This window comes from Balaenoptera physalus (assembly GCF_965194825.1).
Source record: "Balaenoptera physalus genome assembly, chromosome: 1".
NCBI classification, from domain to species: domain Eukaryota; kingdom Metazoa; phylum Chordata; class Mammalia; order Artiodactyla; family Balaenopteridae; genus Balaenoptera; species Balaenoptera physalus.
Window position 1 is genome coordinate 150,104,115 of NC_138882.1, and position 25,717 is coordinate 150,129,831.

The 25,717-nt window shown below is 57.0% G+C and overlaps 1 protein-coding gene across 1 annotated transcript; it reads right to left on the bottom strand.

Annotated features, from left to right (window-relative positions):
• Positions 1–1,070: 1,070 nt before the first annotated feature.
• On the bottom strand, positions 1,071–24,224 carry PCSK9 (proprotein convertase subtilisin/kexin type 9). Its single transcript, XM_082414972.1, has 12 exons — positions 23,580–24,224; positions 20,224–20,415; positions 17,546–17,669; positions 13,558–13,691; positions 13,194–13,335; positions 10,044–10,240; positions 8,735–8,918; positions 8,046–8,219; positions 7,569–7,717; positions 6,421–6,598; positions 4,523–4,704; positions 1,071–2,976 (listed from the first exon to the last, which is right to left on the bottom strand). Exons 1-12 carry the CDS (start codon positions 23,784–23,786, stop codon positions 2,758–2,760), a joined length of 2,082 nt encoding a protein of 693 aa, XP_082271098.1. The 5' UTR covers positions 23,787–24,224; the 3' UTR covers positions 1,071–2,757.
• Between the last annotated feature and the right edge of the window lie 1,493 nt (positions 24,225–25,717).

A 25,717-nucleotide genomic window follows, 5' to 3' on the forward strand; every position in this document is an offset into this window, starting at 1 on the left:
TCATTTGCAAAGCTGGATAAGGATGTGCTAAACTCAGACCAATGGCCTGTAGACATCTCCCCCATAGCTTTCAGGTCTCCCAATGGTCCCCAGCATAAATCACGTCCCTGGTCAAGCTGGATTTCTTGCTGGACCCCGCTGGTCTCAGCCTCACCCCTAATGTCCTGCGTTTGCCCACATGGTTCCCCTCTCCTGGGGTGTTTGCTGCTCCAGACCTTTCTTCTGTGGTCCACACTCATTCCTCCCCAACTCCCAGTGACCAGCTGCCAACCTCTGCAAGAACAGTCGTTCCCTTTTCTCAGATCTTGGAGCCATCCGGGCGTGGACAGCTAAGGAACTGACCCCTGACTCTTGGGTGGTGGGCGAGGGGTGTCCAGCGTGCCCAGCAGGCAGGGTGCCAGCGGGCCCACTTACACAAACGCCCACTGGCAGTGAGGCCCTTAGCAGCTGGCAGCTCTTGAACGCTTTCCATGACACTAAATTGTCAGCAAATAGAGTTTGAGAGGATTTTTGCTTTTGCAGGCCGATTCCCTGATCACTTATAACATGGGCTGTTGAGAGCTAGGCCTTGCTTAAGACAGCTACGCTTGCCAGCCTCAGAGTGGGGCTGGGGGCCGGGGGGGCCGCATTGCATGGGATGATTATACTTGGCCAGGTGGAAAGTTCTGAGGCTGTTCTTAATTTCAAATCATGAAAAATGACCATGGACGTAATACTCATTACAGAAGCCTCAGAAACTTGTATAATTAACGTATACCATAAACATTGACTCTGCACCAGGCCCTGTGCCAGGTGCTGGGAGAGGAGAATGGAAAGGAGATGGGCACCCCACGCATCTAGAACATTGTGGGGCAGAAGTTGCCAAGGAGGGGGAGCCCTGGTTGCTGGGGGAATTCGGAAGCGAGAGGAAGATGCTGATTTTATCCCAGGATGGGCACAAGTACTCGAGTACTTGTACTCAAAATACAAACGCTCCTCAAAGGCTTGATTTACTCAACCACCCCACAGACTGTTATCAAGCATCTTGTATAAGCAAGGCCTCATCCTAGACGGTCAAATTCAGGCAAGAGTCATGACAAGTTGTTTTTATTTTAAAAAGTCACTGTATAATAAAAATGCTACAAAACCCAGAATAAATATCTTCAAGTTACAAAAGCAAAACAGAGATCTAGAAAAGCTACTTGCTGTAAAAAGGCAACAGAGAGTTGTTGACAAACAGACCAAAAAGATAAATGCGTGCTTGTTTGCTTGGGTGGGGCTGGGGATAGGGGAGCTCAAGGAGGGAGAGTTGCACCTCCCCCTTCTCCCCTTCCCCCTCCATCCCTGCATCCCTCCAAAGCCCTCTCCACTCAGGTCCCCGTGAATCGGCCAGTACCTTCTGCCCAGTTTTCTGTCCTTGCTCACAGGGCTACCCCAGGTCTGTGTTCCCTAATGAGCCTCGGTTATTATAAAGATGGGGGGCCCAACCTGGTGCAGTAAAAAGAGCCTTGGCTTTAGAGACAAATCTGGGTTTATACCCTGGCACCACCTCACTTCTTGGCTGTGTGAATGGTGGGCACCCACCCCCCATCTCTGGTTCCCAGTTTCCTCCTGAAGTGGGGATGACAGTGTGTACTGTGCAGGGTAGGAGCGAGGACTGGGTGAGAGGGTGGATGGAGCACGTGGCCCTCCGCTGGGAACTGAAGAGTCAGCCCTGGGGTGATGTCCCCCTGCAGGCTGATGCCAGGTGGACTGCAAAGCCGGGACCAGGCCAGGTGAGGGCAGCTGGGAGAAACAAAGGCACGGCCCCGTGATCACCTGGGACACATCTGGCTGCATCCGTCATGCCGCTGGTGGGTACAGGAGCTAGGAATTTTGTCGACAAGCTGTCTTCAGGAGGTGAGTCGTAACAGCAGGACTGGGAGGGCCCGTGGAGATCACCGAACTGATGGAGATCTCTCTAAAGAGCAAGGACTTGAACCAAGGAATCTTGGCAGCTGACCCTGGGCTCATGCTTCCAGCCTCAACATCCTCATCTATCCAATGGGTATGAATATAGGCCCTGCCTTTGCCCCAGGGCTACTCTGAAACTCTGTGAGAAGGTGGGTGGAGAAGCCCTTTGGACACTTTGAAATGCTGGCCACATCTGGGGAAGCATCACCCCTTGTCAGTGCCACCCTGCACCCCCAGAGGCATGGAAAACTGATCTCCCACTAATTCGGGAGCCCAACGGGGCATCCCTAAAGCGGGCAGGAGGTGAGGGGCCATCTCCACCTTCCACTTCCCCTGACCAATATTTGGCCCCTTCCAGCCCTCAAGCGCCTCCCTGCCTACCCACAGGAGGATGACCACCTCCTGCATGGAGGCCTGAGGACTGACTGACTGCTCAATAAAAGTAATTCTACCCACAGTGTTGGCATCTTGGGAGCGGCTGGCAGGAAGCTGAGCACAGCCTGACCAGTGTTAACGGTGGCATGTGGACCCAGCCCCACAGCGAGGGAGGGGCTGCCCGGCACCTGCAGCCCTACTCACTCAGCCTCCCATGCAGCTCAGGCCTGGGAAGGGGTGATCCAGGCCGAGAGCTGGGGTTCTCCCAGGTGGAGAGCCAGCGCACCCCGAGTGCCAGCGCGAGAGCTCCAGAAGCAAGAGGTATCCTCTTCCCTGGGGTCCAGGCTGAGGAAGGGGGAAGGAGGAACCACTTCAAAGCCCAGCCGAGGCCTGGGACCACGGCCCCCAGGCCCTGGCCCCTTCCCCATGCACGCGTCCTGGGCAGGGCGGTCACTGGGCCTCCTGGGGGGCCTGCTCCCCTGAGGGCCGGCTCCGGCAGCAGATGGCGACGGCTACGGCGGCCTCCTCGCCCGTCCTGCCTCCTGCTCCGATGTCCCGGCCCCTCACCACACACGTGTTGTCCACCGCGTAGGCCCCCAGGGTGGGGCAGGCCCCGGGGAGGGTCCCGCAGCCGGTCAGTGTCCAGCCTCCCTCGCAGGCCACGGTGACCTGCCAGGGCCAGGGGACGAAAGAAAGCGCACGTATGGCCCGGCACACTGTGAGCCAGGCCGGGAGGGCACAGGCCGAAGTCTGCCACACCAACACGGACTCCTGGTCTTCCCCCGACACCACGCTCCCCACAGCCCTCCCCATCCCGGCCAGCGGCAAAGCAAAGCCTGGGATGCCCCCTCCGCGGCTCCCACCACGCCGTCCCTCAGGTCTGCGGGCTCCTCCTTCAGGCCCTAGCGTCCTCCACGCTCCTGCCCTGGCTGAGCCCCCGCCCCCGGGCCTGGACAGTCGCCGTAGCTGTCCACCTGCCTATAGCAGGCCTCCCTGCTTCCGCCCCCTTCCCTGCAGTCTTCGTGGCGCAGCGGCCAGAACGAACCCGCTCACACCCAGGTCAGACACCCGTTCCCCTCCCCCCACCCCAGCCTCAGAACCCTGAGTGGCTCCCAGCTCACTCGAGCAAAAACCAAAGTCCTTACTGTGGCCCTCAGGCCCCGCCTGAACCCTGTCTCTGGTTCCCCCCCACCCCTCACTCGGTTCCCACCTCACTGGCCCTCTGGCTGTTCCTGGTGCTCCTTTGCCGCGGCTGTTCCCTCTGCCTGGAACACCGTTCCCTGTCATGTCCCCCACCTTCTTAGTGAGGCCTCTCCCGAACTCCCCCTCCCCATTCTCTTCCCTGCCTTACTTTTCTCCACAGCATCTTCTAAGTACTCTGTAATATTACTCATTCGTTTACGGTCATCCCACTAGAAAAGACGCCCCAGGAGAACTTGTCAGGTTTGTATCTCCACCGCCTGGAATGGTGCCTGGAATGCCAGAGGCCTTAATACATGCTGAGCAAGTGGACCTGAGACAGACCTTGCCCTCGAGAAATGCAGCGTCCAGACCACAATCACTACAGACTTGCTCTTAAAAACCTCTTCTGAGGCAGAAGAGTGGACTCCCCAGGGCTTCCTTTTAAGAAGCTCCCTGTGGCTTTTAAAAGGAGACTTATAGAGAAGCCATAGGGAGGTTGCGGTCTGCACTGGCAGTTTCTGAGGGCCTCTCACGCCCCAGCCCCCCAGCGTGCCTCCCCTCTCTGCAAGCCCTTCCTCACCTCGCTGGCCCCGCTTGCCACCCCTCCACCTGCAGCGCTCAGCTCAGGTGTCCTGTCCTCTGGGTCACGGCTGAGTCATCCTCCCAGCAGATGTATTAAGTGGATTAATCAGTGAATGTGTGTGGACTGCTTTTCTTATGCCATATTTACGCATATTCTTCCGAAGAGGGGAGAAGCATGCCCCAAGAGCAAATCTCACTAAGCTGGACAAAAGCAAAAACTGGCCCAGCGACACACACACACACACACACACACACACACACACACACACACACACAGGTGCTGTCCACACAGCTGCAAAAGCTGCTAACAGCACCCACCCCACAAGCCACTCCCCAGATATGTGAGGGTATGGTGGTGGCACAAACACTGACCCAGAAAAGCTGCACAGGATGGACACGTGCCACCCCACGCGGCGTCCGGCACCCATCCCGACCCCCCGAGCCCCTTCACCTTCTCTGCAGGGCCCGGGATCCCGTGCTCCCTGACTTTGCACTCCAGACCTGGCGCGTGACAGCAGGAAGCGTGGATGCTGGCCTCCTTGTGGCCCACACACTGGTCGGGCTGACCCCGTGGCCTCAGCACAGGCCGCCTGGGGGTGCCAAGGTCCTCCACCTCCCAGTGGGAGCTGCAGCCTGGGGAAGAGGAGGGCCGGCTCAAACACCTGGATGCTAAGGGACCCTCTGTCTCTCCTCCCCACCCCATTCAGTCTCCATCTTTTTAGGGTCTGAGTCTGGAGCTGGGAAACCCAGAAACAAGTCTTGGCAAGAAAAAGGCACTACTAGCCTGAGCGACAGGGCTCTTGGGTTCTCAGCTCAACCTTGCTGCTGGCCTGCTGTGTGACCTTAGGAAAGCCATACAACCTCTCTGGGCCTCAGTGTCTCAGGGAAAACATCATCTCCTCTCCACCCCGACATGGGGAGGGGGCTCCAAGGCCTGAGATGCTAGACCAGGAAATGGTATTCCTCCCCATAATCCAGCCACCCAGGCAGAAGTTCAGGGGTGAGCTTGATGTCTCTCTGGGAGACATGGGCCTCCCTCCAGAGCTTGGGAGTCAGGCACACCCCCCTGGCTACGAGACCTCAGAGAGTGTTCCTAGGCTATAGCAAGCCTCAGTTTCCCCTGTAAAATGAAAAGGGAGGCTGCAAGGGTGAAGTGAGGACATGCACGAGGAGCCCAGCACAGCGTCCGGCACCGGGCAAGGGCTCTGCACGTGTTAGGGTCACGGTCACTGGAATGCCCGTGTGTTAGCTGCATGGCCTTGGGGAAGTCACTCAGCATGTCAGGGTGCAGTTCCCTTCGCTGTAAAGTGGGACTCTTTTGGATGTGCTTCATAGGTAGTGGGTTCTATGACTCCGATGTCTTCGGACTGGCACGTGCCCTGGAGTTCATCTGCTGGGCGTTCCCAAAGGGGAGAGCCATCAGAACACGGTGGACTTCCCACCAAGCCAAGACCCCAGTAAGTTGGCCGGTGGCCTGCTGGACCTGTCCCAGCCTCTCCACCTGACTGGGCTCATCTTTCCCCTGCAGAGCCAGCTCCTAACTCGTCACTCGCCCTTGTCACCCTCCTTCTCCTCCTCAAACTTCAGTGGCTCCCCAGTACATACTCGATGAAGAATCAACTCCTGAGCCAGTTATTCCAGGCCCGCTACCTGCCCTCTCCCCAAACGCTCCCCAGGACATCCCATGCACCCTCCAAGCAGGACAGCTCAGCCCCCTCCCGATTTGAGGGGCACCATCCCTGGATCCCCCACAAGGTCCCCATCTGCGACTTCCTGCTACCTACGCAGGGCATGTTTTTGACACAAGGTAGCCCATCCACAGTTACCTATATCAGAGAATGGATTTTAAAGCAATGGGTGATAACCAGGATAGCTAGCACTTATGTTGTCCTAGCACCAAGCTAAATGCTTAGCACCCGTTATCCTCATTCTATTGCTGAGGCACCTGAGGCACAGAGAAGTTAAGTAACTTGCATAGGTCACACAGCTGACGACTGGCAGAGCCAGGATTAAACCAAGGTCAGCTCCACTTTCGGAGCCACTCCCTAAACTGCCCCTCATGCAATGCGCTGCCTGCGGGGAAATGCCTACGATGCCTCAGGCCTGGTGCTCTAGGTGTTACTCATCTCATAGCAACCCAGTGAAGCAGGAACTGCCACCGCCCCTCTCAGGGAGGAGGAGGCTGAGACGGAGACAGATGAGGTGTCTTCCCAGGGTCACAGGGATGGAAAGGGTAGCACTGGCCTTCACACCAGGCCATCGGGCTCCAACGTGGGGCCAGCCGGGTGGGGGCAGGTGCACCAGGAGCCAGAGACGCCTCCTCACCCCAGGGTGGGCCCAGCCGCCTACCTGTGAGGACGTGGCCCGGCTGGGGGCAGCGGGCCTGGGTCTGCACTCCGGCCCCAGCTGGCGGAGCCGTGTGGACACGGCAGTTGGCCTGGGGCAGCAGGCAGCACCTGGCAACGGCGTAGACACCCTCACCCCCAAACGCGTTGTGGGCAAGGCAGACGCGCCTGCTCCCTCGGGCCTGAGAGCCAAAGACAGAAACAGGAACCTGCTTTAGAAAAGGCTTCAAGACACAGGATGAGGGGGCTGGAAGGAGCTGACTCGGGCACCTGGTCCCAGCCCCTTGAAATGTCTCCAATGGCCTCGCGAGGGGCCAGCCAGCCCCTGAGGACAAGGAGCTCACTTCCACCCAAGGCAGATGGTTCCGCAGATGGGCAGTTCTGAGTGTTATAAAGTTCTTCTGGACGCTGAGAGTGACTTCAAAATGCAGATACAGGGAAATCTAAGACCCCAGAGCAAGGACCTGGCCTGCTCAGCCCTGCCCCACTCTCAGCCTCTCGCACGTGCACTCACACGCAGGAGGCCGCAGAGTCAAGCACACTCCCAGACACCGGCTCCCAGACAGAAATGCCTGCCCGCCCCTTGTCCTCCTGGCCTAGGCACTGCCCTTCCACCAAAACACTGCGGCCAGATGGCATCTGTGCCAGGCTCTGCAGCCTTCCCATCAAGTCCCCTCTTTCGCTGCTTTGAGAAGATTTCTCAACTGCCAGAACCGTGGAACATCTGAGTGAAGAGGGCCCCGGAGACCACTGCGTCCAGAGGCAGCGAATCCCTGGCACACGTCTGGCCCTCCCCTCCCCCGAGGCAGTGAATCCCTGGCACACACTCAGCCCTCCCCTCCCCCGAGGCAGCGAATCCCTGGCACACACTCGGCCCTCCCCTCCCCCGAGGCAGCGAATCCCTGGCACACACTCGGCCCTCCCCTCCCCAGAGGCGGGCACGGGAATCCATCCATTCTCATCCTGCAGAGTCTCCCGGGAACCCTCGGTGTTCCTCCCTCCTGCAGCACCCAAACCGCGTGACTGAGATATGCCCCATTCGGCTTTAACTTGCAGACGGGCGCTGGAGTTCAGAGGAGGAAGGGGCTCGGGCAGATCTGGGCCTGGAAGCGAGAACCCCACTTCACGCTCTGACGGGAGGGTACAGGTCACCTCAATGCGCTCGCCCCGCCGCTTCCCGCTCCTGGAGAAGCTAGAGCAGCCCAGCAGCTCCTCGGGGGCAGCGCAGCGGGCCTCGGCCGTGGCCATCCGCGTGGGCCCCGAGTGCGCCGACCACACGGTCCTGCAGAACAGCTGCCCACCTGCAACGAGGCCCTGGGGTGAGGAGGGGTGGCTGTGGAGGGGAGCCTCCGTCAGGGCTCTGCTCACAGAGGGCTCCAGATCTTTGGCTCCTGGTGGGGGAGAGGGGCCTTAAAGAACGTGATCCATTTTCCCATTAAAACAGGTCATGAAAGGCCTTGCAAAGCCCTTCCGGAGCCCGTCCTACTCAATCTCCCCCAGTGTCTAGGAGCCGGTGGCCGAATCCTCCCTCCACAGATGAGGGAGGGACAAGATTGCCCAGGCCACACAGATGCCCTGAGACCTCCCAAGCCCCAGTCTGGATTCTGCCCGCCCTGCCATCCTGCTGACCTGCTCCATAGGTGCTGGGGGGTAGTGTAGCCACCAGGTTGGGGGTCAGCACCCGCTGGTCCTCGGGGAACCAGGCCTCATTGATGACGTCTTTGGCAGAGAAACGGATCAGCCTCTGCCTCAGCTCAGCCAGGGTGAGCTCCGGCTCAGCGGTCAGCATCCTAGCCACGATGCCTGGTCGTGGGGCAGGCGGTGAGAGATGGTGGTGGCCTGGCCCTCCTTCCCAACCTGGGACTCCTCTCCTGGTGCACACATGAGCGCGCACACACACACAGACACACCAAGCTGTTCTTTAGAAGTTAAACCACCTGCAATCCCGTGCTAAAAGATGGCCAGAGCAAGATGTACATCCTGCTCTCACACCTCCGAGCCTTGGCAATAGCTGTTTTGTTTGCCAGGTAAACTCTTATTCATCCACCAAACCCCAGATGAAATGTCCCTCCTCCAGGAAGTTTTCCCTGACCTTTAGCCTGGTCAGGCACCTCTCCCTTCCACACAGCCCTGGCTACTCCGTTTGCGCACCTGCCTCCCCCATCAGACTGAGCGTCCTTGAGGGCACCATCAGTCTGTCTCATCTTTACTCCCCCATACCCAACACAGAGCCTGGCACACGTGGTCCTGGTGCAGACCCTGCCTGCCAAAGGGGCTGTCAGAATCATGATGGCTGAGGCGGTGGGGCAGCTACTCACCAGCCACATGGGCGGCAGCCTGTGACGTCCCACTCTGTGAGGTGAAGCAGGTGCTGCAGTCACTGGAGGCACCAATGATGTCGTCCCCTGGGGCAAAGAGGTCCACGCAGCGGCCAAAGTTGGTCCCCAGGACCCCCAGGGTCACCGGCTGGTCCTGGGCATTGGTGGCCCCAACAGTAATGACCTGGAGAGGTGAGGGAGTGGATGGCAGAGAGGGGAGCCAAGGAGAGGATGTAGGGAGACTGAGACCTTGCCAACTGGGCTGGCCAACTCCTATATACCTGTTTGGCCCATTCAAATATCCCCTTCTGAGGGAAATCTGACTCTCCAGGCAGAACTCTGGCACTCTCTGCCCCACCCGGCCCTGGTGCTGCCCTCTGTCCCTACCACATGCCAGGCACCATTCCCGAAGTCCCGAGGTGCTTCCATTCTAGGGAGGGACCCAGATAGTAAACAAACAGTAAACAATGCAACACATTAGGTGGTTATAAGTGCTAAGGAGAAAAGCAGAGCCGACGAGGTGGAAAAGACCTGCTGGGTTTTGTCTGCTTTATGCGATTTTAAATTCGGCAGCCAGGGAAGGTTATCCATCAGTGTCAGGCTGACATGTGTGCCCCCCACCTGCCCCCTGACCCCAACACACCCCCCCCAGACTGTGATGTCCTTGAAGTGGGACGAGATTCCTTCCCCTTGGTCCCCCCAGTGCCCACACCGCCAGTAGGTGCCCTCACACGTTAGAGGAAAGGACGGGCGTTGGACCTGCTGGGTCAACCTCTTAAGCTGAGAAGCGTCATCTCTGTGCTCATGTAGCTCCCCTGGGACACACCTGGACCCTCAATGCAGGGCCTCAGGGGGCCTTCGGGGGGGGGCGGGGAGGTGGACAGTGGGGAGGCCCTGGGATACTGGCAGGAGAGTGATGCGGGCAAAGCCCCTGGGCCCTTACCGAGTGGACCGACCGGGAGAGGGAGCAGAGGGAGGCCAGGAGAAAGCGGAGGGAGCTCTGGTGTCAATCCAGGGGACAGCAGATGGCCGGAGGCGATGGGATTGGGGAGAAGGGGCCGGGGGAGTCACTAGACATTCGGAGGGAGAGGGGCCAGGGCGTGGGGCTGGAGCTGCACTGGGGGAGCGGAGAGTTGAGGCTGGTGCTGTACACAGACTGGGATGGTGGAGGTTGAAGCCCCTCCTCTGCCCAGGCTCGGCCCTGGCCGTCTCCGACACGTCCTTCCAAAGCCAGGCCAGCTCAGGAGCACGCCCCATGAAGCCCCCAGGGGCCCACCTGCCACCTTCCCCTCCCTTCGGGAGCACACACCTCGGGAGCTGAGGCCGGGGAATAGAGACAGGCGTCATCCCTGAAGTTGCCCGCAGCGGCCACCAGCACCGCCCCCGTGCCGGCCAGGTGCTGGCAGGCGGCGTTGAGGGTCGGGCTGTACCCACCCGCCAGGGGCAGCAGCACTACCAACCGCCCCGCCGGCTGGGCCAGCTGGCTTTTCCGAATAAACTCCAGGCCTGAGAAGACAAAGCCAAGGTCACCCATGGGGAGGAACGCTCCCCTTCCCCACCCCCGCCCCCAAGGCCCCCGTGAGGGTTAATTTTACATGTCGACTTGGCGAGGCTACGGGTGTTTGCTCAGACATAGGTCTAAGTGTTGCTGTGAAAGTACTTTGTGGATGTGATTAATGTTTACATCAGTACTTTGAGTGAAGCAGATTACCCTCCATAATGGGGGTGGGCCTCGTCCAATCAGTTGAAGGCCTTGAGAGAAAAGATGGAGGTCCCCCAAGGAGGAAGGAAACCTGTATGTACACTGCCTTCAGACTCAAGACGGTGGCATCAACTCCTGCCAGAATTTCCAGCCTGCCAGCCTGCCCTGCAGATTTCAGCCAGCCCCACAATATGTGAGCCAATTCCTTAAGATAAATCACCCACTATGTGGTATATGTATGTATTCATAAATATAAATATACACACACATCCTATTGGTTCTGTGTCTCTGGACAACCCTGACTAGTACACATGGGAAGCATGTTAACAACAGCAGCACTTGTAAAACCAGCCAACTCCCGAGCACTTATACGCACCAGGCTCCTTCTAAGTGCCTGACTATGGGAATTTACACAATCCTCACAGTAACCTTACTATTATTTTCCCTTTCCAGGAAACTGAGGCACCAAGAGGATGAGTAAGATTCTCAGAGGAACAGGAGGGGCCCCCTTTGCCCTGCCTCTGACCTTCACAAGCCTCGTTGCCATCCTCTGAGGGCTGGTGTACAGTAATCGTTCCCCACCACACACACACACACACACACTCCAGTGAGTCCTCACTGCCCACTCGCAGCTGTGGGCCCTGCCCTCCCACGTGTGAAAGGGGACACTGCTGCTGGGACTGTGTCGAGGATCAAAAGACTCCTCGCCCTGGAGCTGGAGCGGGGTGGCGGGGGGGGGGGGACTTGATAACCCTGCCCCCTCGGGGGGTGTCATGCCTTGACCCCAGCTGCACTCCCCCGCCCCAGAGCCGAGTGTGCAGCCTGGAGCCCAGGCCCAGTGGAGACCTGGGTTCTAACACCAGCTCTGGCCCCCATGTGCCAGGGGACCCGGAGCTGACAGCTTCTCCTCTCAGGCTCTGGCTCCTGCTCCGTCAGATGGGGATGTGGCTGGCTGACCTCTCAGAACCTTCTGGATCTGGGCCTCTGGGAGGTCCCCGGGGCTGCAGCAGAGGTGGGAGTTGGGGTCCCATAGCCAGGCTCCTCTTACGAGGAGACAGCTGCCCCTCACACCAGGAGGGGCAGAGCGGAAGTAGGAGTGGAGGTGAGGAATAAGCACGATTACAGCTGCCATTTATCAACCACCTGCTGTATATATGTTTCTGTGCTCGGACTTGACATACTTTACCTCAACAATCTGCTGACAGAGGAGACTGGCGGTGACCACGAAAGTAAAAGCTACTGTTCGTGGAGCCCCTGCTCTGCTCCAAGTAATGTGCTAGGGGCCCTTCCCAAAGCGGGGACCTCTTCTTCCCCGGGAAACCCTCCAAGCCTAGGGTGCCAGGCCTGTGGAAGGACTTTCAGGGCACAAGCGGGCCTCCCCTCCTCTGAACACTGACCTTTGGGAATTGGCCTGCTGAGCTGAGGTCAGTGGATAAAGGGGTGGGACAGGAAGGAAGGGTCACCTGATAGGGCAGGGGATTATTGATTCTTGCCTTTAAAACCGAACATCAAAACCTGTGCTCTAGGGCTTCCCTGGTGGCACAGTGGTTAAGAATCCTCCTGCCAATGCAGGGAACACAGGTTCAAGCCCTGGTCCGGGAAGATCCCATATGCCGCGGAGCAACTAAGCCCACGTGCCACAACTACTGAGCCTGCGAGCTGCAAGTATTGAGCCCGAGTGCCACAACTACTGAAGCCTGAGCGCCTAGAGCCCATGCTCTGCAACAAGAGAAGCCACCGCAATGAGAAGCCAGGCACCACAATGAAGAATAACCCCCACTCGTGGCAACTAGAGAAAGCTCACGCGCAGCAATGAAGACCCAATGCAGCCAAAAATTAATAAATTAATTAAACAAACAAACAAAAATCTGTGCACTAAACTGCAAAGAATCAGGGCAGAGCCCACTCACCAAGCACAAGGCAGGCACCACCAGCCCTTCAAAAAGGCCTATGGCTGCCTCTGCCAGCTCAGAGGCCAGCGTCTGACACAGGGGTCTGGGCGCTTGCAGTGGAGGTCAAAACTCAGAGCCGGCACCTTCCCCAGCGAGGTCACTGGCTCTGACTGTGTGACCCTGGGCAAGTCACTTCCCCTCTCTGGGCTGATTTTCTCAACTGTTTAACAGGCTCACAATACCACCCTCAGCGTATGGAGTACAAAGTCCTTTGCTCAAGGTCTGGCCACAGGAGGGACTCAGTAAGTGAGAATTCCCACCCTCTTCTCTGTCCACAGGCCTCCCAGGGTCCTAGCTCTAAGCTGGACCTTGCCAGAGGTGACTGGATGGAGAAACCTGCAAGAGTCTGGAAAAAGTCTTCTGCCAGTTCCTCTACCAGGTCTACCCAACCAGGGCTCCAATCAGTCATGAGAAGGAGTGAGTCCCCCAGTGTTAAGCAGAAGATGGAGAAAGTTTGCTTAGATCACCTCGAGGGTACATCCAAATCCAAAGTAACATGACAAAAGACGCAACTATTTTAAAAGATTTGGAAAGGGGAGCAGTGTGAAACTGTAGAAAGACCACTAACTAGGGGTCAAAGCTGCAGGACCTGCCTGGGCTGAGCCCTGCCCCTCTCTGGGCCTCAGTTTCTCTATTGGCAGTCATGACCCCTGGGGGCCCTGCCCACTCTGACACTCTGGGACTCTGCCTCTGGGGCAGAGGCTGCCTTGGTCTCCTCGGTCAGGAGTCAGTTCTCTCTGGGCTGAAGCCCCGTCCCATGCCAGGTCTGGATGCAGAGACCAGCACATCCGGAGCCATCACTCACCTGTGAGTGTGCTGCTCACCGTGCCCTTCCCTTGGCAGTTGAGCACACGCAGGCTGCGCAGGCTGGCGCCCTTGGCCACGCCGGCATCCCGGCCACTGACAACCCCAGCCAAGTGGGTGCCATGGCTGTCACACTTGTTCGCCTGCTCGACCAATACAAGACCCGAGTGAGAAAGCTCATCCACCCTGTAATAATATCAGTGAGTGACCGGACAGACGTCCCCACCCACAACTGATGGCAGGGCAGGGGCAGTGACAGCTGGGGAGGCCAGCAGGGGTGCAGCTGTGGCACTCCGGGGGTGGCATCACCTCCAGGTCGGGGATGAGGGACGGGGGCAGCCCTCCCGCCTGAGGGACATGCTCACCTGTCTGTGGAAGCGTGTCCCATCCTCCTCGGGCACGTTCTCGAAGTCAGTGACTACCACCCTGCCCTCAATTTCCCGGTGGCCACTTTGGATACTGGTGTCTAAGAGATATACCTCCACCAGGCCACCTCCAGCTTTCCAAGGTGAGGTTTGTTCGAAAGGAAAGAATAACCATGAGGTTAACGTAATAGTTAACACATATAAATTGTTTACCATGTCTCAGGCACTGCTCTAAGCACCTTACCTATGTCAACTCAGAAAATCCTCTCCAGGTACATACTTTTATATCTTTATATCACAAACAAGGAATGTGAGGCACAGAGAGGGTAAGTAACTGTCCACGGTCACACAGCTGGTGATGGTGGAACCAGCAAGAGAACCAAGTAGTCTGGCTCCATAATATTAATATTAATATGAAATAACAATGTGAACACTCGAAACTAATAAATACAATGGAAAAAACTATGCCAAGCCCCTACTTAAAATTTTTCACAGCTCCCCAAACCTGAGACCACAGAATTTAAAGAGAGAACAGGATTTGACAAGTAAAAGGAGAATAACAGGCCTGTATGGCCGTCTGAGCAGGTCCGCTCATTTCACAGAGAGGAAACTGAGGCTCAAGGAGGATGCGTGGATCTGGGCCTCCTGGCTCCAAGCCCATGCTTTCTCCACTCCACCAGCTGCCAGGACGGCTCAACGGTGGCTGGTTCCAACTGACACAAGTTACAGGCTCAGAGAAAACAGCAGTACTGGAATTTCTCCAAAAGCCTACCACCTACACTTCATCATTTCTAGTTGGGTCAGTTCAGATTCTCCAGGAGGCAGGCACCAAGATGGGACGAGACCTGCAGGGGACTTCCTGGGGAGATGCCTACACGGGACAAAGGTGGAGGGGGCAGGAGGAAGCAGGGAGAGCCTGCAGGTGTAACACCTGTGGAAGGAGAGGAAGGAAGAGGGTCAAGTAGGCAGAGCCCCAGACTGCAGCACTGCTCTCGGAAGCCTCAGAGGCCTTGGCTCCGTCCTCGTACCCCCATGCAAGGTGGGACCGCTGTTGTCCCATGTCGCAGAGGGGAAAAGGGGCCTCAAGAGGAGTTATCACTAAGGGCAAAGGGACCTGCGAGTGGCCTCTTACAGCCTCTGATTCAGTGCAGGGAGCTCTGGCAGGTGGGCGCCCAGTCCTCCTGCATCCCTCCGGAGCAGGGAGCTTTCTCCCTCCCACAGGACAGCCCCTACCATGCCTAGAAGCTCGGAAGGCAGCCAAGTTCTCCTTCTCATCTCTGCCCAGGAGGCCCCTGACCCTGACCCTCTTGCCCTTTCCCCGTAGGCCACACCCCTTCCTGCCTCAGGGCCTCTGTCCTTGTTCGTTTCTCTGCTTGGACATGCTCCCCTTGGTGGGGCTAATGGCACCCGCTGCAGGGCTTGGCTGAGTGTCACTTCCTCCAGGAAGCCTTTCCTGACTCCTCAGCAGTCAGTCGGGTCTGCCTCTTATACATGCTCACAGCTGTCCGGACTCCTTCGTAGCTCCTACGCCATCCAGACTACCTGGTGTCATGTAGCTGTCTGTGTAAGGATTAGCCTTCTTCATGCACTAGAAGCTCTGGTGGGGGGCGGGGTGGGGGGGCGCAGAGACCAAGTCCATCTTGTTGGTCTTTGTGTCCCCAGCACCTAGCACAGTGCCTGGAGCACAGTGGCTACTCGAGAACTCACTGTGGCATGGAAGGAGAGGAGGGGGAGGGCTGAAATGACAGCACTCTCACTCTATACCAGACACGGATGGAGGCTCGCTACAGCATAAAGAGCATTAACCCCAACACAGCCCCCCAGATAGGACTGTCATCACCTCCCGTTTTTGCAGAGGAACCTGAGGCTCATTCAAGCTCACGCAGCTTGAAAATGCTGAAGTCTGGGTTTGAGCATGGCAGTTGTCTCCAGAGCCTGTGCTCGTCAGCCCTTTGCCAGGTCGCCTCTCTGTGAAGGAAGGGTCTGCTCCTGGCCGGGTGCGCCACTCTCCACTCACATGCATGGTGCCCACTCTGCCCAACTCCGACCCAACAGCCCCCGGGGGACCTCGTCCAGCCAAGCCCTTCTGTGACTCCTGATGGACTCCACATTCCTGTCTTCCATCCCCACCACCTCTCACAGCCACTGGAAGCAGGAGGAGGGTAAGGCAATCCATGGGCATCCCAGTGGGGAAGGAAAGGATCGCACATCTGCTTCTGGCCTGGGGGAGGGCAGTGGGTCCAACGGTCACCCCGAAAAACGTATGTCCACATTCTAGCCCCTAGGACCTATGATCATGACCGTATCTGGCAAAAGGGTCTTTGAAGATGCGATTAAGTTAATGACCTCCAAATGAAATCATCCTGGATTATCCCGATGGGCCTTAAATCCATTGATGTGTCCTCATAAAAAAACAGAAGAGGAGAGATACACGGAGAAGATCATATGAAGGAGGCATGGACAGGAGTGATGTAGCCATAGCCAAGGAACGCTGCAGTCACCAGAAGCTGGAAGGGGCAGGGAAGATGCTCCCCTAGAGCCTTTGGGAGGAGCTTGGCCCACTGACACTTTTATTTCCGACTGGAGAGTACATTTCTATTGTTTTAAGCCACCGGGTTTGTGGTACTTTGTTAGGGCAGCCCTAGGAAACTAATTTAGGGGCTGTGGCCTTCTCTCTCTCCTGCTTGGCTTGGGGTCCCCCGGAACCCTCTGCACAGCATTCCCTCCCCATTCCCCATACTAGCCGGCTCTGGGAGGTCCCTGAGGCACAGATGTGGAAGGTGGGGTCTCTAGGGTCTCTGCCTAGAGAGGAGCAGCCTGGGGTGGGGAGAGGCAGGCTCTTCCTGCCAAGGGCACCCCCTCCCTGGCCACAGGCTGCCCAGACCGGTCAGCACACCCTGCCTGACCAGGCCCCGCACCTCTGCCGCTGTCAACCCTGGGGTGACGCTCCACACTTCCCACTAATCTCCCATCCTGGCCGCGAGCCCTGGGAGGCCCCAGGTCTACCGTCTGTCACGATGACAGCAACTCAGAACCCGCCTAGCCTTTCAGTTCCCAAAGCATTTGCACATCCTTCACCTCACTGGAGCCTCACTATGCCCTGTGAGGACAGGATGAGGTTACTGTGCCCATTTTACAGACGAGGAAGGGGAGGATCAGAGAGGGAAACGGCTTCCCGAGACCCCACGTGAACCAGCAAAGGGCGGAGGCTGAACTCACCCCCAGGTCTGGCTGAGTCCCGGAGCAGGACTGCGTTGTCTTTCCGCTGAGCTCCAGACCTCATGCTGTGGCTCCTCAGACTCCACACGGCCCAACCACAGCCCCTGATCTCCCCAAACCAGCTGTCCTTCCCTTCTTCCCCAGCTCAATAAATGGCACCTCCACCCACCTACAAGGCCCTGCCCAAACCCAGGCCGCTTTCCTTGGCCTCTCCTCCTCCTCCTGGCCAGGCCACCCCAGGCAGAGGGAAGAGTGGGAGGAGAGGCCTGGAGGGGACACACAGAGTAGCCCACGCAGGGAACCCCAGGAAGCCTAGCGATGCTGAAGGGAGGAGGAGCAGGGCAAGGTGGGAGACCAGAGACCTGGTGGGGGCGTGGCAAACGGGGCTTATCTGTCCCGTTATGGGGTCCAGTCCTGTCCTCAAGGCACTGGGATCACCCAGACCTGTGGGCCTTAGGGGATGTCAAGGTCAGGATTACCCTCTCCCCACCTGAGTGCAGTCTGATGGGCCAAATGGCAAGAAGAGGCTAACGTGAACTTTTAGAATGTGGGAGAGGGGCTCATTTAAAAAAAAAGACTTCTGCATTGTACCTGGGGCAGAAGGAAGGCAGGGCATGGGGGCTGGATTGGGTGGAATGGGACAGAAAAGGGGTCAGCGGAGTGTACTGAGCTCTAACGTCCCTGGGAGGTGAGGACCGTCGGCAGGGAGGAGAGAGCAGCACGTGGCCTCAGCTCGGATGAAGAGGCACAGGGAGCATGGGGTCCTTACTAGGAGCGTGGTGTTCATCCGCCTGGTGCCGCGCAGAGAGAATCCGCTCCAGGTTCCACGGGATGCTCTGGGCAAAGACGAAGGAGTCCTCCTCGATGTACTGGACGTGGGGCAACGTCAGGGCCTGCAGAAGGCAGAGAGGTGGGGCTCGGCTTCAAAAGCCATTTGGCTGACAGTAGCCATAGCCACAGCCCTTCACCCACCCGATCAAGCCTGTCCCGAGTCACACGCCAGTCACACACCTGTCCCCTCCTGGTGTGTGGTTTCCTCGCTCAAGGTTGGGGAGCTCAGCACCCGCCAGCACGGAGGATGCCTTTTAGGAAGGATTCTGAATTTGACATGCCATCTGGGGAGCCAGGCAGTGCCCAGGCCCCGGGGAAGGCTGGACCTGGACTCCATGCCCAAATCATGATGCCCTCACTGGCCATTCTGTTTCCCCCAGATCCGTTCCCGCCCTTCTCCACCCTGCAAGGCGTGCGGAGGCTGACCCTGCAGACTGCAGCACCCAGGCCTCCTTGCAGTGACTTCTGGCTGGGATCAGCCAGAGGGAGGCCCAGCAGGAGTTTTGGGGGATGAGAGGGTGTCTTCACTCCCTCTCTGTTTTGGTGCAAGCTTCCCACAGTGGCTGCATCCTTTGGTGACCACGGGTCCCCCGGGGCAGCCCCTGCTCCACAGCTCCAGCTCCCACCTGGCAGAGAAGACACTATTCCCTCTCCTCGCCCATCAGCTTGTCACGGCAACTCATCCCTGGGTGCCTCAGTGTCCCTGTGGGCTTCCTTAACCTGTCCACACCTCCGTGAGTTTCTGTGCTTAGCATCTACTTAAATACTTGACGATCTCATTTAGTCCTTAAAGAACCGTTCCTATTTTCATGCCAGCTTACAGGTAGGGGACTGAGACTCAGGGGGTGAAGAAAATTGCCCAAGGTTAGACAAACTAGTAAGGGTAGGTGAACCCAGGCTGGCGCGATGCCAAAGCCCAGCTCTTGAGGGCACATGTCTGTGGCCTGCAGCTCAGCAGTGTCTCCCCTCTGAGAAGCTGCCTGGCCTTCGGGGCTCATGCGTGCCATCTGGCTCTGTGGGCATCTGATTCCTTCCCCCGCACTGTGCTGGGCATATCATCCCCCAGTTAACTGACTGGCCATCACTTCTCAGTCTCTCTTTCTGAACTGTGAGCTCAAGGGAAAGGGCTGGTGGTCCATCCTCATGTCTGTAGCACATAGTAGGTGCTCATTAAATATGTGATGAGCAGACTGATTGAAGGCCTTAACCTGATGCTTCCCCTATTAGACTAAGGGATTGGACCCTGTCTAATCCATGTCATTGTCCCCACAGGACTTAACACACTGTAGTTGTTCAGCCACCGTATGCTGAATGGAATGAAACTATGCAGTAGTAGTACAGTGGAGCGAGGAGGTCTGGGCCTAAATTCCCGTTCTGCCAGTTATGTGTTGTGTGACCTCGGGCAAGACCCTGTCCCGCTCTGGGTCTCAGTGTCTGCAGGAGGCTATGAAGCACCCCAGCCACGCGGAGAATCAGTGTGAAAATGGGAACCATGTGTTCTCATCAAGTTAGGAGGACAGGGGAGGGGGGCGGGTTGGGAGGAAGGGAGCAGAGGCTAAAACAAGGAAAGGGTTGTTTTTTTTGTTTTGGTTTTTTTTTAAAGGTGCATTTGCCAAATTCTCTTCTGCCTTTTTTTTTTTTTAATTATTATTTATTTATTTATTTATTTATTTGGCTGTGTTGGGTCTTCGTTTCTGCGCGAGGGCTTCCCCCAGTTGCGGCAAGCAGGGACCACTCTTCATTGCGGTGCATGGGCCTCTCACTATCGTGGCCTCTCCTGTTGCGGAGCACAGGCTCCAGACGCGCAGGCTCAGTAGCCGTGGCCCACGGGCCTAGCCACTCCGCGGCATGTGGGATCCTCCCAGACCAGAGCTCGAACCCGTGTCCCCTGCACTAGCAGGCAGATTCTCAACCACTGCGCCACCAGGGAAGCCCTCTTCTGCCTTTTTATTAAAGCTACAAATCTTACATCCCTCAACTCGCTTCAAGTGGAGCCCCCTTTCGCAGGGAACCTCACCAGGAAAGGTTTTTAAGATATGCATTTAAAGCACTAGGGCCAGGATGAGGAGAAGGGAGGCCAGAAGTCCTCAACTACCCATGTCTGTTCTGCCCCTGCACCAAAGAGGTGACATCAGGGTCGGGCTGGAGGGGGAACAGCCTCCCTGTCCTACAGGAGGAACCTTCTGAATAGCATCAGTTTCAAAGGAATTTTGGATCCTTGAGTCATGTTTTTATAAAATGACTCTGGCCCCACTAATGTCATAGGGCCTTGTTCCTGTAGGGGTCTCATAGGCAGCAAGTTCACCAACACAAAGACAGCTAGAAGACAGACCACTGGGTCTGATCCCAGCTCTGCCTCTGGCTGTCTGTGTGGTCCCTTCTGAACCTTGGTCTCCTCATCTTTCAGATGAAGATGAAGTACCATTGAGGTATGGCCAGGCTTGAAGGGCATCCCGTACTGAAGGCCAGGAGCCACTGTGCTTGGTACTCAGTAAGCACTCTGTGAACATTTGCTGCCTCCTGATGGTCAGCCAAGGGCACACCCAGGACAGTCCCCTGTGTGCATGCGGCAGCCCAGCCCTTTCTGGAAGTGCCCTGCCCAGAGACGGAGCTCACCAGCTCCAGCAGGTCGCCGCTCATCTTCACCAGGAAGCCGGGGAGAAGGTCGTGGAAGACGTGCAGGATCTTGGTGAGGTAGCCACGGTGGGCGGCCTGGGCCTGCAGGCGGCGGGCGGTGCGCTCCGTCTGCGAGCGGTGGGTCTCTTCCTTCAGCACCACCATGTAGGTGCCTGGCAACCTCCAGGCGTCCTGGCCCCCAGCGAGGAGGAGTGACATGATGACATTAAAAAAAGAAGAAGGATGCTATGAGTGCTTCATCCACCTATGTTTACAAGTTAGAATTACAGCAAAAGAAACTCCATAGAGTATAGGAAATATAAAGAGAAGTCACCAAATTAGGACCCCCAAACCACACAGAAGCCAACTATTAGTATTAACCTAACACACACCACACTTTCAAACTCGACAGTCAGGCAAAAACGGGAACCATGGGCCACAGTCAACACCAGGTTCTCCTCTGCACCTGCACCTAGTTCTCTGTGGGGCCGACCAAGGCCTGGCCACCCCTGGAGGCCCTGCCTGAAGGCCACCTCCTCCCGAAGACCTTCTTAATTACACCTCCCTTCCCCGTGTCTCAATTTGAAAAAATCACTTCCTCCCGGTTCTAGTACCTCCCTGACCCCCTCCGGAGGCAGTCCAAAAACATGGCCTGAATCCCAACCTCAATATTTACTGGCTATATGGTCATGGGCAAGTCACTCAACCTCTCTGAACCTCAGATATCTCCTCTGTGGTGTGGGAAACATAATACCTACGGCACAGGCCTGCTGGGAAGGCTAAGAGATGTAGTTGTGTAAAGCATCTAGCAAACAGAAGGGATGATTGAGTGAGCAAAGGCAACACTTCTCACATGGGATAAAAGACTCAAGGCCATGGTCTACAGGAGCAGATTTGTTTGCTCTTAGCTCTTATCTGCTCCCACTGCTCTCAAACAGACACACCTGTGCTCAAGAACATTCAGTGGCTCCCCATAGCCTGACGAAGTCCAAACTCCATGCTCCCCCTTGGTTCCCGCTGCAACCTACCTCTGTAGCCTAATCTCCCACATCTCTGTACGTGCACCAGAGTAGAATACAGTCTACAACCCTTTATCCAAAATCTTAGGGTCAAATGGGTTTCAAGATTCAGAACTTATTTGGACTTTAGAAAGGTAGTAATAGGCAATCAGGATGCTCAGAGGCGTCTGGAGCAGCCTACTGTAATCTATGCAGCGAAATATAGGAATATAAATATTTACATCCGTGGGATAAATTATAAATAACCTCATGTCAGTTCAGGTCAGGTTGCCACCAAATAAATTACAAGAAACCTTTTGGGTTTCAGAACATTTTACATTTCAGAAGGCAGATAAGGAACTGTGGACATGTGCTCCCTAGTCTCCACCTCTGGCTTTCCCAGGTCTGAGCTTTTGTTCATGCTACCCCCTTCACCTAGAATAAAATTCCCCTGCCACTTTCATTTAAACTCCTATTTATGCTTCAAAGGCCCATCTAAAATGCCCTCAGCTAAATGAAAATCTAATGAATTGGGAGGACACTTTGTGCACTGGAAGGAGACTTGCCCTAGAAGCCTAGTTCTAATGCATCGGGGGGTGAAACCCCTCTCTCTGGGTCTCAGTTTCTCATGAATAAAATAAAAGGATTGGTCTAAAATCTTTCTCTGCCCGCCAAAAATATTTTCATTATAAATTCAATCTCTACAAAATATCCATTGAAGGAATGAATAAATGAACTTCTGGAGGTTCTTGTTCCAAACTTCCGCTGGGGAAGAAATACCCTCAAGCGCCTGGTTTAAGTGGTTGTCTGGCCTCTGCTTACTCACCTCTCCGGATGGGGTATTCACTACTTCTAGAATAGTTATTTGGGGGCAGTGTTGACTTGAAACGCCCTTTCTCATCCTTGTCACAACCCATCAACATCCTTCTAGAAGGTGAAAGGCTCAGGGAACAAGGAAGAAGGAGCTAGGAGCTGAGTAAACTTCACTCTTCTGTGGGAGCCAGACTGAAGAAGAGAGGTCCCTCCCCTCCTGCCACTAACACAGGACACAGGCAACACTAAGGGCCTGACACCCCTCTGCACCCAGCACACTCAGGCAGAGGAGCTGGGGCAGAAGCGCAGGCCAGATGTCCATTAGCCTAGAACTTCCCCTCTGCCCCAGGAGCTGCAGTTTGGAGCAAAAAGGGCATCACTGGGAGGTTGCACTGCAGCCAGGTAAATAGCTACCTCCTACAGTGCTCTCTTCACTGGCTCACATGGTGGGGAGGTCACTCACGTGGGCAACAGAGCCCCTTTCCCTTCATTCCTCCATCTGCCCAGCACTGACTCTTCACAACAAACCCTCGGGAAGGACTGTCACCTCTCTTCTAAAGGAAAATGGAGGCTCGGAGGTTAAGTGACTTGCCAAGCACCACTCAGCTAGTGAGTGATGGAGCCAGGATTCAACCCCAGAGCTGACTCCAAGCCCGGTAGCAGGACTTCAGTTGAGCCCTGGGAAGGTTAAAATTGGAGGGAAGCAGCAGTCCCAACCCTGGGCAGGAGCTCCCATAGCCCAGTGGCCAGGTGTTGGCCTTGATCTTCAGGAAACTCGCCCCACCCACTCTGGACAGGCGTGGGTGGGCTGCGGCTACCAGGCTCCTTCCTTCCCGAGAGCACCAACAAGCCCTTCCCAGACGAGCCCAAGGACCCCAACGGGCCTGGAGAATAACTCCGTCCCTTCCCCTTCAGTTTTGCTCTTTTCTTCAGCTGAAAAAGATGCAATACTAGAATGTGAGTTTTGTGGCATGAAGAAATTGCCTCCCGCCACTATCATTCATTCGCCTTCTCTCCCGCTCCACTCCTGTCACAGCAGCGCCGTCTCGTCCCAAGACCCCCAAGCCCACACCCTCCCACACTCCCCACACATACTCTGCGCTACCCAGATTTCCCGATCCGCGTCAGGACGCATAATAATATCTCCTCTCTGCCCGGGGCCGTTCTAAGCACGTTTCGGGCACTAGCGCCTTGACCCACCCGAGCCTCAGTGGTGAGGCACGTCCAGGATCTGAGCAGGCGATCCTGGAGGTGCTCTGCTCGTCCTAGCTGGCGCCTACCAGTCTCCGAGCCCCGCGCACCTTTCCCCCGCAGAGCGCACCCCAAAGAGCCGCCGTGCGCGTTCTCCCCGCCACCGCGCCCGCAGTCCCCAAGATCCGCGCCAAGCCCGTCCTCGGGTGAGCAGAGGCCCCCGCACCCCCAGTGACTTTCTCTCCAGCCCCTCCCTTCCGGGGTGGGGGGTGGGGCGCTGAGGCCAGAGAGGATATGGCCACCGCCCGGGTCCCCGCGCGGGTTCGCCCCCGCCTCCCACCGCGGCGTCCGCACCTTTGCGCAGCGGTGGAAGGTGGCGGTGGCCACGTTCTGGGCCGTGTCAGCCGAGCTGTCCTCCTCCGACCGGAAGGCGAGCACCAGCTCCTCGTAGTCGCCGTCTTCGTCCTCCTGCGCGCGGGCGCCCGCGGGTCCCAGCAGCAGCAGCAGCAGGAGCAGCAGCAGCGGCGGCCACCACGGCCGCCGGGAGCTGCCCGTACCCATCGTGGGGACAGGAGAGGTTTGCGTCGGGCGGGGGGAGCCGGGGGCAGCGCGCGGGCCAGGCCCGCAGCGCCTGTGCCTCGCGGCGGGGAGCTCGATGCGAGCGCGGGACTTGGGCCCCGGCGGGGACGCGCGCCGGCCGGGCTCTAGGCCTCCGGCTTGGGGGCTGCGCCGAGGAGAGGCTTGCCGGCCCCGGGCCGTCTCACTGCCTGGCTCGCCCCTCCTGGCTCGGACCCGACCTGAGCCTGAGCCCTCCTGCAGCCGCGCGCGCCTCGACGCCGCGGGGGAAACCTTCCGGGGTGTGGGTGCGCGACACCCAGGGTCCAGGAGATCACGCCACCTGAGCCCTATCGGATGATCCTACCTGATTAAATATTAACGGAGCCCCCGGACTGAAGGATCGGGTTTCGGCCTCGTTCCCCCTCCCCACCCCCACCCCCACCCCCAAACGGCGTCAGATTACGCTCAGAGAGAGGACAAAATCCCAAATCTTAATTGGGCTGGAAGGCTGTTCCCGCGCTCCCGAGACGCCTTCTCCCCGCCCCTCAACCCGAGCCCTGCGAGCTGTGCCAGGCACCAAGTTCGGCTGAGCCCACCTCGTCAAGCGTTTCTGGGCTCTGCCTTGGCACTGGCCAGCCACCCTCCTCGCCTACCCCCTGAACGATGTTAAACCACTCCGTCCGGGTCCTCCTCCTCGCCGCCGCCGCCGCCAGTGACTGCGGACCCCTCGCTGCCCCCAGCCCCCAAGTCTTTCCGCAGGTCTGAGTGTGCCATCCTTCTAAACTCAGCCCCGACCCTTCTCGGGCCTCTGCCCCTTGTGCACCCGGCACACCCACCTCACCAACTAACCACCCCTTGAAGTCCTGTTGCTTTTGACTTCCAGCCAGCGCTAATCAAACATTTCAAGGGATTTATTCTACAAATATTTCTGTTTTTAATCTGCAGAGATATCATACGTGTACATTCAAGAATTCCATGGTAGGGACTTCCCTGGCGGTCCAGTGGTTAAGACTTCGCCTTCCAGTGCAGGGGGTGTGGGTTCGATCCCTGATCGGGGAGCTAAGATCCCACATGCCCTGCGGCCAAAAAACCAAAACATAAAACAGAAGCAATATTGTAACAAATTCAATAAAGACTTTAAAAACGGTCCACATCAAAAAAAAACTAGAAAAAAAAAAAAAAAAGAATTCCACTGTAGCACAAGGTCAGTGTTCCAAACGTTTCGGTTTGCAGATTCTGTTTACACACCATGTCCAAGAACATGACGAGGGTCTGGTGAACAGCTGCTGTCTGCGGGAGGATGTGGAGGCCAGCAGCCCCAGACCTTGGGGTTGATGTGCCACACAAAGCCAGGCATCCTCCCAGAAGGGCCACACAGTGTAGAAACTGGAGGCTTCCTGCTCCCACTTTGCAGATGATTAGCGGGTTCTAGTGCAATGACTTGCTCTGAGCCTGGGTCACTGGACTCCAAAGTCAATGCCCTTTCCACCTTGTTTGCAGACACCTCACACCGGAGGGCAGGGCCAATTAAACAAAGACTGTGCTGCCAGTGGGCTGACAGCGACCTCTGCAAGGTCAGGGTCTCCTCCACTTTGTTCTCCCCTGGAATATCCCACCATCCCTGGCACAGAGTAGGAGCTCATTAATTTTTTGCTGAGAGAGGTAGCTGAGGCTCTCAGCAGGCAGCGGATGCTCCCTTTCCTGTCTCCTGTAAAAAGAATTGTATTTGAAACGTGCTTTTGGCAGCTTCCTCATCAAAGGCCTCCTCTTTTGGGAGGTGGGAGCAAGCTTTCCCTGATGCTCCCCTTGGGGACCCTGGGGTCTCACCTACCAGCAGATGATCAATCACGTGCACAGAGGGACACAATGTCAACAGGCTGAGGAAAGGGGGGGGCACTGTCGAGTGTGCAGTGGGTGTGTTTGGATGGAGGTGG